This window comes from Triturus cristatus, chromosome 4_2 (assembly GCF_964204655.1).
Source record: "Triturus cristatus chromosome 4_2, aTriCri1.1, whole genome shotgun sequence".
NCBI classification, from domain to species: Eukaryota; Metazoa; Chordata; class Amphibia; order Caudata; family Salamandridae; genus Triturus; species Triturus cristatus.
The window spans coordinates 231815830-231828666 of record NC_140586.1 but is presented as its reverse complement, the minus strand read 5'-3'; the positions used below and the strand labels follow the sequence as shown (position 1 = coordinate 231828666).

General features: G+C 43.8%; 1 protein-coding gene across 2 annotated transcripts in view; it reads left to right on the top strand.

Annotated features, from left to right (window-relative positions):
- Positions 1 to 12837, top strand: part of TMPRSS6 (transmembrane serine protease 6) — a 220698-nt gene that overhangs the window by 93781 nt on the left and 114080 nt on the right. For both annotated transcript variants that reach the window (XM_085601346.1, XM_085601345.1), the window contains 4 exons: positions 2175 to 2216; positions 4199 to 4403; positions 9204 to 9340; positions 10218 to 10330. In XM_085601346.1, the coding sequence (XP_085457472.1) occupies positions 2175 to 2216; positions 4199 to 4403; positions 9204 to 9340; positions 10218 to 10330 (497 nt within the window). The remainder of the gene's footprint in view (positions 1 to 2174; positions 2217 to 4198; positions 4404 to 9203; positions 9341 to 10217; positions 10331 to 12837) is intronic.

Sequence of the window (12837 nt, the reverse complement as noted above, 5' to 3'; positions counted from 1 at the left end):
CGGATGAGAATCAGTGAACACGAGAGTTGTCATACATAATGACATGAGATACCCCATAGCCGCCCACATTGCGAAATACATGTACAATAATATGATGAAATGTTGGTTCTAGTGAGCGCTGGGGAAAAATTAGATGCATAATTCAGCAAGGTTTTCATGAGAAAAAGCAGGTCAGGGGCATTGTCGTGCAGCAGGTCTAAATCTCTGTGGCATGTTAGGTGAGTGAGCAGGTGTTGAGGGGCATGCATGCAAGCATGGAGTGTTGTGTGGGTGATTTCAGGACCGTGTGAATGTCAGAGGGTGGGGTGCTGGGTGCTGTCAGTGCGCTGAGTGTTGAGTGTGGCTAAGTGCATGAATATTTGCAGAAAGTGCAGGGGAATGCTGCCTCTGTGTTGTGTGGTGCGACGAGGCAGCAGCATGTGGAGGAGCAACTGGGGTTGACTGCACGGAGGGCCGCAGCATGGTATTGGTGGGAGTGGCAAGGTTCCTGGTGCTGGGTGCGGTCCAGGCACGGACAGGCGCAGACAGGCTTGCCTTTGGTGCATCTGTGGTGCACCAGCAGCGTGTCTGCTATGCATGTCTGCTGTGCGTCTACGCTGTGGCAGCCATTAAGTAGGTTCTGGAAGGGGAGAGTAGTGATGTCACTTTCTGGCCAGATGGATGATGGTAAATCTAGTGATGTCACTTCCTGTGCAGATGAATGATGATAAATCCAGTGTTGTCACTTTCTGTGCAGATAGATTTTGGGAACTCCAGCAATGTCACTTTCTGTGCAGATGGAAAGTAGAAATGACTCCTCTTGCTTGGCTGCTCAGCAGATGGATGATGGTAAATCCAATTATGTCAATTCCTGTGCAGATGAATGATTGGAAATCCAAAGATGTCACTGCCTGTGCAGATTGATGATGGGAAATCCAGTGATGTCACTCTTTTCACCTTCTAGAAACTTTATACTCTTTTCTTCTGCTAAAAAACATCCCAATTAAAGATCTGCACACTGTGAAATCTGAATAATGCAAGGCTGTGCATCCGACAGCCCGGACAGATATCTGAAACAAGCTGATGTTGATGTGCAGGGGTTTATATGTGGCCCGATGCCACACCCATGCTGGGACAGGCGCGTAGGCACACAGCACCTCCTACTGTCACGTGAGGGAATTTCTGAGAAAAATCTCTGGTTCCAGCCTAGGGGTATTCACAAAGTGAGGAATCTGAGGCTAGATAGAGTATCCACCAGAAAGAGCATTACCGAAGATAAGTAAGTTATTCTTCTGGTAGATGCTCTATCTAACCACAGATTCCTCAGAGCCTTCCCGCATCCCTATTCTGCGATTCTGCCGAGTCGTCTCTTTTTATCATTTAAAAATGTCCCAAATTAGGGATCTGCACACTTTTTTTTTTCACAGAGTTCTATATAGCGCAAACTTGACCCGAAGGTATCAGGTATCAGAACGCTTTACATGGCACCAGTTGCGTTACATGAGGACACATTCATTTTTGTTAGGCACAGGGAGATTAAGTGATTTGCCCAGAATCACAGGATGTTCAGCGTCATTGCCGAGACTTTTGAACCCAGTTCCCCAGATTCGAGGTCGACTGCCCTAGCCATTAGGCCAATTCCTCTACCAAAACTGGTATCTCCATGCTCCGTATCCGAGGGCGCAGAAAGAGTCAAGGAAGAAACTAACATGGGATCTTACCCTTGACATTTATACAGCCGCGGTCCGTGCAGGTAACAGCAGTGGGACGGTAGGGCCGTGTAAGGGGGGATTCCGAGGGACGATGCTGAGGGAAAATTAATTATTTATTTAATTTTCCCTCAGCATCGTCCCTCGGAATCCCCCTTACATGGGCCCACGGCCCCACAGCTGTTACCTGCACGGACCGCGGCTGCATTTATATGCTGCTCGACTCCATTATTTCTGTGTCAGAATGAAGCCAATGCTTAGCTGCCTGGCACCCAGAATCACTGCTACATAAATATTACAGATCCAGTCAAGCGCCTGAGGAATTTCTAACCTTAAGGAATTTGCGGTTAGATAGAGCATCCACCAGAGGTTAAGTAACTCGTTCTTTCATACTTTAGTCGCCCTTTTGAATTTGTTTTCGTTGAAACGTTTAATTAAATTGTCTGTTATCTGATATATTATTTATTTATTTATTTTACTTTTCAGAGATGAGCGAGAAAGATCTTTCCGTTTTAGTTTTGACACTGGGTATGGAATTCATTTTTTTCATTTCCTTTGTTTGATATTATTATTTAAATTTATATGTTCATTTGATTTTGAGTTTTGACATTGAAGTGTGTTCAGAGATAATTTAAAAGAGAAAGACTTTGCACCATTGTGCATTCAGCTAAGGCATCTCTACTCCTGTTAGCTCCAAAGGTGCGTTATGTCGAAAGTATACTCTGTTACAGGTCATGTTTTTATTATCTCCTCCTGCACAGCCTAAAGCCCAATAAAGATTATAGGATTAAAAAACAAGCACATAAAATTGGGGTATAGCTAAAAACAACCTCTGAACTTGCTACCATATTCCCTTATTTTTTTTGTTTGAATAGTTCTAATTTACTTCGATTTGAATATCCAACACTTATATTTTGTTAGGATTTTAATATCAAACATTTCCAGTGTATTGTGATTTAAATGTTAACGGCTTACATTTTACTTTATTTGAAATGTCAAATACTACCACTTTATCGTAATTTGAAAATCCAGCATTTACAATCTATTGTAATTTAAATATCAAACAAACTTACATTATTAAAAAAATCTTCATCTTTATTTTTTAATCAGTATATTAAATTGACATTTGAAGAACTTCAATTCTAGATATAGAACCAAAGCTTATAATAGGGGGAGTGTTAACTATATGATTTAAGTAAGTTATTTTAACAACAAAAATTTGGATTAGGAATAAGAGTTAGGAATAATTTGTCATAAAAAACATTTGATTTGGGGACATGATTAGTGTTAATGTTAGAGTAAGAGATAATTATTTTAATTAACACTACCTACATTAAATTAAATTAGGGGTTAGGGTAGGGATTATTTTTATATGTAGCAAAACTTAATTGTACTTAAATTAAGATTAGCAAAGCAGTTAGCATTATGGAATCGGTTAGGGTTAGGGAGAGGGAATGAGTGATAGTGGCATGATGCCCAGTGAAAAGATATAGATCCTTTCAATATTATGGATAAGTGGGAAAATTAAAGGCAGGACAAAGTACAGGAGAGGAAGTAGATGTTATGAAAGTAAGTATATGCAACTCAGAACTGGATATGAATTTATTCTAGCTCAGATGATTTTGAGACTGAGGGCCCACATTATTAGTTGGCGGTAAACATACTCCGTTGCAATGGAGTATGCTTACTGCCAACATAATGGTCCGTCCACCGAATTATGATGTGGGCGGGCCTTTGGTTTGATCATAGCGAAGACTACTCCATCTCTGCCATGATTAAACCCCTGTGGAGTAAGGTCTGCGTGAGGCAGGCATCTATTCATCCCACCTAATTTAGAGTCAGTTTTCACTGCCAATCACCGCCAGGAAAACTCTGGTGGTAAGGGGCAGTGAAAACTGCTAAATGCTCCTCATGCCAGTAAGGGGAGCATTTTATTTTTTACTTTCAAAAAGAAAAGCTGGCTTCTTGAATTTCTTTTTGAAAATAAAAAAGAAAACAATATGGTGCAGGGCTTCATCATATTGATGAAGCTCTGCACCAAATGGTAAAAAGCATTGACAGGAACTGCTGTGACGGTGGTTCCTACCAGTGCTTTAAAAAATAACCGCGTGCTTAGTGGTCATTTCTAAATCTGGTGGACCGTACCTCTGCCAGTGTGTCACCCTGGCGGAGAAACGAGCCATCCACCAGATTAAAAATCTGGTCCAGACTCTAGAGACAACTTTAAACATGTTAAGTGTCTAGCCATCAAATCCATACACCCATCAATCCCCCAAACCAACATCAAGCTATTTAACCATCAGACCATCCTTCAAAACAGTCATTTATCCATTCGTCCATCCACCCATCCCAGAATACCCTCTTTCACCTCTCTCTCCTACCATCTTACCCTTCTTCCCTTCCTCATTTCCTCTGTCTCCCTTAATGCTGGCCTGTTCTGATATCTTTACCCTGCCTCCCATCCTATGCCCATCTGGTGCAGTTCCTCAATTCTCTTCATTTTAATCTAGGGTGCTACAGATACATCTATCTCAGAGACGATGAGCTCATTCTTCTGAAGGGCCCCGACTATCTATTCTCCAGCTGCTTATGGCATATCCAGGCACCCAAGGGACACATGGTGAAACTGCGCCTGGAATGGAAGCGCTCTGACTGCAGAGACCGTCTGGCGATGTACGACTCACCTGCCCCACTGGAAAGCCACCTAATCACCTCGTGAGTAGCCCCTATTCAGGCAGGAATTTGGGGAATGAAACTCTGGGGAACCATCTTTATGGTTCAAATCTTTTTATTAACTTCAAGAGGATGAACACATACACCCACCTACAACCGCAGGTCGGTGTGGAGATAAAGGAAGGAAAGAGGGGGCAGAGTCCCAGAGGTAAGAGAGAGGAAATGGAGACAAAAACTCAGGAGCTTGTATCCAGTTCCAATGTCACTAGCATATAGTTGTTGCCAACGTCCTCCAGCCAGACAGGCAGTCACATAACCAAGTCTCATTGGGTCAGTGAAGGTGCACAGGAAAATCGCCAGGGGCAGTAAGTCTTAGTATACGCTGGGCATGTGTATTCCCTAAATTCCTGCAAGATGAAATCTTAACAGGGCCCCCCCCATCCTAGGATTACAGACAACAAAAATGCACACAGCAGCTGACCAAGGTCAAGCACTTAAATTCCACCAGTTTCATATATTCCATATGAGTGTAGCTACTCCCGACATCCGCTGCCGGAGGATCTCAAACAATTAAGGAAGTCCATAAACAAGGAAGGCGCATTCTGATTGAAGTCACTCAAGAAGCATGCATGTTCCAAAAAATCTTCTTTTTAATAAAGTTGTTTGTTTTATAAAACCGGCACACAGCCAACGCGTTTTGTTCCCTAGTGGCACGGGAACTTCATCAGGGCTTACTCAGAAATTAAATGAATGGATATGACCGGAACAATCCCAATTAGTCCATGGAGGTGTGAAGTCACCTACTTAGATTGCCCAATGTAATCAGTCCCAAAATAGTCAGTCCAAATATTTCTTGAACAATTTACAATTCTTCCAAAGGATATATTTAGATGATCATAGCACAAAGGTAAGAGCAGCCGCTCCCATTGGAATTACGAGGACGAGTATGAAAAATAACCAAAGCAGCAAAGTCTTAAAATTGATCAAAAGGGCATCCAAAGTGTCTAGCCCAGAGCACACCGTCGTCCACAAATTTAGAAAAAACAGTTGTCGCAAGAACCCGAAATAAAGGTTCTCTGCATGAAGGTGCAAGTCCCACACGGCATAGTAACCGGCAGCGGGTTGGTACGAAGGGCCCCCCATCTTATCAAATATATGCCGAGTATGCTCCAACACTTAAGTTATCTTTTCCATGCCCAGAATGTCCCATAGCCGATAGAGCTTGTCCATGTGCTCTGGAACCTTAACGTTATAGCCTGTTTGGCCACACCCAAGACCAAGGTGATTGACTTACTCCTGAGCAGTTTTAATGGGTAGACTACCTTATTGGGTAGGCCAAGGAGAATACAGCTTGGAAATCGGGGAAGAGTGGTGTCAAAGATATCATCAATGTCTTGCAGAACTGTGTCCCAATAAGGCTTAAGCTTTGAACAACCTCAAAAAGGGTGTCAGTGTGCTTAGTGCACCACAAACCTGCACGCAAAAGTTTGATGCCGAAATCCACCATTGCACTACGTGCTCAGGGGTGTAATACTAGTATTGAGTAAGCTTCAGCATTGCCTCCCTGCCGGATGCACTAAATGCTTAGGATCGTGTTCTGTGATAGATGTCAGACCATTTTCTTGTAGACAAGGTGCGCTTTAGTTCCGTCTCTTACCGGTGTTGGGCAGGCGATTTAGATGTCTGTTGGGGTTGATTAAGAAAGCAATAAATGTCTGATAATAGCCCCTTATCGATCTTTTTTAATGAACAACCACCTCTCCAAGGATCTAAGAGGCCTGGCAGCATTTGTCTTTACAGCCGGTTGGGAGACCCAGTGGCGTATGTGCCGGTACCTTCAGCACTTCGTCTCTGGCATGCTGAAGTGTTGATTTGTTTGCTAAAGTTCCATGAGACAACGATGGTCATAGAGGTCCCCAATCCTTTTACAGTTGGCATTTTGCCATGTGTGATAGTCATTGCACATTGAGCCCGGTGGAAGTCTGGGTTGACAACGATAGGAGTAAGTAATGAGGGGTGGGTTGATAAGCCTCTGTTTAGTGAAGTTCTGTCCTAGGCCTGTATCGTTGACCTGGTCAAAGGAGATAAGTAAATGCCTCAGGGTTGCGGTTTGTTAGCCAACCAGGGCACCTTCCAAATGTAAATACCTATTATGATCTGGTCCATAAAGCACCAGTGCTTTTCGGTGGCCGTCCTATTCAATTCCACCATAAAGCGAAGTTGGACTGCCGAATAATAGTTGGATAGGTTTGGGATGCCGAGGACCCCATCTTCCAGCAAAAGGTATGCTTTTGCTGTGTCAGTTGTGGCCACTTATCCCCCAGATAAAGGCCTCCATCGTTTGCTGAAGTTTAGTGAGAAGTTGGTGGGGTGGCTGCAGGGGAAGAGTTTGCATGATATTAATTATTTAGGGAAGGAGGGTCATCTTAAAGGATATGGCCCAACCATGAGCGTCCTCCCATCTGCCATGTATAAAGACCTTTTTGTGCAGCCATAAGGAGATCTTTGCACTTACATTCTTCTGTTTTTTCGAGGGAGGAGCATTTTGAGACCCAGGCAGTATACTCAATAGGTTGCCCACGGTAGAGCTAAATGGGACTCCAGAACCAGTCTATCCGCCAAGAGGATAGTGAGGTTCAAGATCAAAGATTTTTGTATATTGAGTTCGAACCCAGACACTCCCCTGAATGTCGCTATCTCATCTATCAGGGCTGGAATCAATCAACGAGGGTCTGGAAGAGTCAAGATGACGTCTTCCACATACAGGGCAATTTTGTGCTCTTGATTCCTCAGGGTAATGCCTAATGGGCTCCATATATAGTGTGAATAGGTGAAGGTATAAAGGGCACCCCTGCACCGACCGGGTGGTGACGTGGGGCAGAGGAGGGGCAGGGTGGGGGGTTGCAAAATGCGGCATACGGCCAATTGCAGGTAAGTTACGAAAAAAATAAAGAAAACAAATTTTGTTGCGTGTGCTGCATCGCATTTGGCGATGCTGCGCGCGCAACGAAATTTGTTTTATTTATTGATGAGGATGTCCCTGCCATGGGTGGAGGCAACAATGAAACGGGCCTTGTCGATGAAATGTTCCTGGGATTAATTGAGAGCGTATATAGTAATGTATATTGGCTAGTATAAAGGAGTACTGTTCTATGGTAATATGGAGTGTGAGCAACCTCCCCGGAATTACAACTGAAGTTTGTTGGATTTGCCTTCGGAATTTGCTGATGAAGAATATAGCAACTCCCACTTTTTTATAACGTCCCTGTGAAACATATTGGTGTGGAAAGGCCTTGGATTTTATTCAGGTCCAGTCTTGTTTCAGGAGGTGTATCAAATGTCACTGTCAGAGTCCCTTAGCATTTTCAAGACTTCAATGCATTTAGTCGGGGTATTGAGACCTCTGACATTCAAATTTGTGATTTTCGCCATTGTCTAGACTCGGGTACACCTTGGCAAGTGTGGCTGCAGAGCGAAGTCTTAGGAGTGTTATGATATGTGGGCCTGTACTGCGAAAGGGTGAAAGGTGCTGTATGGCACTAGAATCTTAGAGTAAGAAATCGTCAAACAGGGGAAACAATTTATTTACAACAATCCGGCCAGGTGGAGGATCATTCTTAGGAGCCAGTTGTGATTTCCTGCCCTATCAGCTCCTGCTGTTTCTTTGGTGAATGTGAGGGTTTCGACTGGCCGTCCAGTGTCACGGAGGGGGTGTGGGGAGCTGCTTCGTGTAGTCCTTAGGGCACTTCCACAGGTACGTCCTGAACAATGGAGTCCGATTAATAGTTTTGAAGCTCATGGAGCAGAGCTGATCGTTTACGTCGACTTTCTTCTATGATAAGTGTGTGAGACAACTTTTTGGAGGTGCTTCTGGTCCAGCTGCCAAAGAGTTTGGTAGGTGCTGTGTTACGTCTCATCAATGCTGTAGGACGTTTATCTGGTGTTATTTCCAATCCAAGGATGATTTGAGCTTCCAACAGAGTGCAAATGGAGTGTGATCCTTTGCTCCCCTGAAAGGTGATCCAGAAGGAATGCCCCCATCTATATCTTATTCCTTCTTCGTGGAAAGATAAAGTAACTGGCCACAGAAGGCAAAATTTTTTCAAGGTTGTAGGGGACAGATTATTACTCCATTGTATGTAAAGAGGCTTGCCACGTTCACTGCTGACGTGATATCCTCATTTTGCTTGAAGTGGTGGACACAAATCAAGATATCTTGGGAAGAGTTCATAGTGCCTACTGCTCTCCCGGTGTGATGAGTTCTGTCCAGTCTCACGTCTGTATCTGCAAGTTCAGGTTGGAGCTGTCTTAACAGGTGCACCATGTAGCCTTCAATATCCGTTCCTTGTGACACTCCTCTGCTGCGAATATTTGATCAGCCAGACCTGTTTTCGAGATCCTCTAGGTGCATCTGCAAGTCCGAGATTTGTTCCATCCGGTCCACCACTTCATGACGGAGGCTGTCTAGTTCCTCCTTTCTGAAAGGTCAGGGAAAGGAACCTGAGAAGTCTCCGAGGGAACAAACTTAGAAGAAGGTCCAAGTAACCTCTGAAACATTGGATAAGTACAGAGAGCACTGTTGACTTTTGAGAAAGGAAGAGGAAAGTCCAGGTGAATCCCCTTTAGTTGAGTGTTTCTATAAAATGCCATACTGGGTGGAGGGAGTTTAGCCAGGTTGTCCGCAAAAAGACAGATTCCTTTCCAACTTCACAGCCTAATCCTCTTTCTCTTTCCATAACTAGCTTGTGTTACTCCCCAGTCTAGTGCCTTCTTTCGTTTGCCTTTGCCGTTCCACTCCTCACTTTCTCACACTTTACTAACCACCTTTTACTCCTCATGCAGACACTATGGATGCAGCCGTCAGGAACCAGTGGTAGAAGTCCTGTCCTCTGGTGAAGTGCTATCGGTACAATGGAAGCAGGCGATGTACAGTTACTATGACCCCTTCAGTCTCTCTGCGCAGGCTGTCCCTTTCCAAGGTAAGGAAGATGGAGGCAGAGCCATATGCAGTGACATCGAAATCGGCACAGATAGTAAGAAGTTAACACTGCCATTTTGTACAGAGCAGACTAGATCTGTGCAAAAGCACCTCACTAAAATGGGTGTCCCAGTTCAGCGCCTGGTGCCCTACTTATGCTCACATCCCATTTACTCCCAGCTCCCCTGGGCACCCCGTCCCCTTTGCACGTGGTTTACCACCTACTGGTAGTAGGTGGTAAACTGTGAATGTTTTGCGGTCGCAAAAGTATAGTAAATGGCATTGAGTCTCGCTATTAGGAAGGGACGCCCCTTCCTAATAGCGAAAGTCACAAACACTATTTTGCAAGTCAGTGACTCGCAAATTGCATTTGTACATGCCATGACCCTTTTTTGCAGTCGCAAACGGGCCCATCTCCCTTTTGCGTGCGCTAAAAAGGTTCCAACATCTGGCCCTTAGTATTGTGCACTATGACTTCCTGCAAGAACTCCACACCCTGAGCTCTGCAGTAGACCTACTCTAGCTTCCTGACTTTTGTACTGTAAAATCATGCAGAAATATCCAGAGATTTGTATTAATAAAGTTATGGGATCCTGCTCCGGCTGCCTCAGGTCCCGCTTTCGTGCTCAACCTGAGATCTGCATCAGTGGCAGTCCTGAATTGTCAGATACTTTTGGAACCTGAAAGCTCCATATTATGTTGGTTCGAAACCACCATTCCTATACTATAAAACATGGGCAGAATGAGGTTGACTCTGGTGCTTGAAGGGTGTCCTTTAGGAAATCAAGAGAAACTGGCATTATACTCCAGGGTGGGTGCCCTTGGTGGGAACACTGTGCCCTCCGTATTTTAATATAGGTTTTCCCTTTTCCTCTTAGCATGTGACAAGATGCTGCTGCTGAAACCAGGGCTGGAGTTTCAGGGTAACATCAGCACTCCTTACTACCCAAGCTACTACTCACCAACCACCAATTGCAGCTGGCACATAACAGTGAGTCTTTCTCCGCATCATTTGCTGTTGTTCACCAAATGTTAGCTTGTTGTAGTGATCTAGGGATCACACAGGCCTTACCTGTGCACTCGCAGGTGAAGGTGAGTCTTAGAATACAAGTGGAAGAGTGTCATCTACTTCTGAAAGTTTGGAAAAAAGTATATGTGGGGTGTTCCTCCTCTAGAACATTGTCTAGCCTTCATTATGGTTGGATTATGATGTGAGTGGGCTCTTTTAATGTCTGGGTACATCAGTGTGTAGAAAGCTCCTTCTACTGGTAAAATATTGTATCTGTCTGTGTGGAACACCTAATATCTGGAATATATCTTCAGTGTGTGGAGAGGTCACTCTTTCTAGTATTTGGAATATAACTATAGCGTGTGGAGTTTCCCTTAGTGGCTACAATATGGTATTAATTGTGATGCGTTTTCTCTAGTGGTGAAATATGATATTACCTGTGTTGAGCTCCACTCCTGGTCTGAGGTATGTGGTCAGACTGATTAACAGACATAAGACCCTTGTATTCCGTACACAATCTAAGAAGTGTGACGTGTTCGCTTGGTGCTGGTGACCCATTGGTGCAGCCAAGAGTAGGTGTGCCTTGAGCTATTGTCTAGAGTTTGTAATGTCTGGAGTAGGTTGCATGTCTGAAGATAGCATTTTAATGTGTCAATTTAACGTTTTCCTTTTTAGCTTGACTCTCTACATCTTTTTTTAACTTGCTGTTATCTTGGGGTTGTAATCAGTGCTCTGGTCTTTGGGTTCCCAGAACCTCTCGCCAACAAAAGCCTCTTTTTTTCTCACCTCCACCTGCGCTTTGAAGACGGTCATGGGACAGTAGCAGGTTGGCGCTTTAGTGATGGGTAAGGCCATGTATCGGCTTGTCCAATACTTTTTAATGCGGCCAACTGCCTAAGATGCATCCATCCCATCTGTGCCCGTCCGGCCCCTGCAAGGATCAGGGTCCCTTTTGGAACCCACTAACTGGTTAATGTTAAATTATGTTGATATTTGCCTCAAGCACTCAAATATCTATTGCCGGTATATGCAAATTAATTTTCATCATCCTCAGGTGCTATATATTTCAGGCATTGCTGCCCATTCTTCAAATGAATGTATTGAATATGATATATTTCTGAAACATTTTCTTAAGAAGAGCACAGTTAAAGTTTCTAAGTCCATTAAGATGGGATTAATTCATTCTTGTCCATTACTCAAAATACGCAGATTACACTTTCAGTCTTTTAACACATTGTAAATTTGATGTTGTTAGCAGAATCCGTACTGAAGAGAGTGGCAGCAATCTTTACTTGAGAATTTGCTGTAAAGGGCTGTGCTGTTCTTGTGTTTGTTGATACACTTGTTGATTTTTATCACAATTTATTGCTTGGGTGTATCAATTCTACAGAGAACACCAAGCACGTTTATTTTGCACTGAAATGCACTGCACCACTATGTGTCTTGAAATTGTTTTCCATACACTCCATTGAATACATTTTATTTGCCATTTGGTTCTTTGCATCTAAAGTATTGTTACTAGGAACCAGTGTGTTTTTGTTATAGTTATTACCCCAGGTCCCCAGTGATCCTTGGATCTCTCTTGTTGAAATATTACTGTTGTTCAGGGGACCATAAGGGAGATATCTCCAAGCCTAGGAGACGTGATGTCGTTTTCTCAGGCCATAAACAAAACGCACTGCAGTATTTTGCACTTCCTGTAGCCTTTTACATTATAATGATTGCCCAGCACAAACAGGGAATTGGGATATGCAGGTGCATATTAGTGGCTGCCTGAATACACAGGCCTTGTGGTCAAAGAAAGCTTTGAAGCATTTCCTTAAAGGGGCCATCCAGTGAAGAGAAACAAACACAGTTCTCGCTACCCTGTTCCAGATCACTAACATTCACCAACAGTAAGTTTTCTACAGTGTTTGTTTGATGACCTCTGCTTGGGTTTTGAGACATACGGTACATTATTCACCATCTGGCACCTTTAAGAAACAATTTATGGTTTAAATCTTTTTAGTACATTGCATTCATAAACAATACACCCGCCTACAACCACCGGCCGGCGGGGAACGAATTTGTGCAGAGATAAACTTTATTCAAGAGGAAGATAAAGAAGCGAAAAGAAGGTGAAGGAAAGTAAAGCAAAGACTGAGAAAACTAGAGAGACTGAAGGACAGATATCCACACACGGCATATGGTGTGACGCAGAAGTGTCTAGGGCTGTACGACCTCTGGGGGTATCGGCGGGTCCGTTAAGTGGGCTGTAGGGAATCGCAGGACACGGAGATAGTGAGGGCAGGTAAGTTCTATGAATTGGGATGATAAGTAGGCCACCGTGGACCCCCAGGTCTTATCAAATTTAGGTAGCGTGTGGTTGATTCCTGCTGTAATCTGCTCCATCCCCACAACCGCCCACATTTTGTGTAGCCAATCTAGCCTGGTCGGGATGTCAGTTGTGTCCCACTTTGCCAGGAGGACTTGTTTGGCTGCCCCTAGTG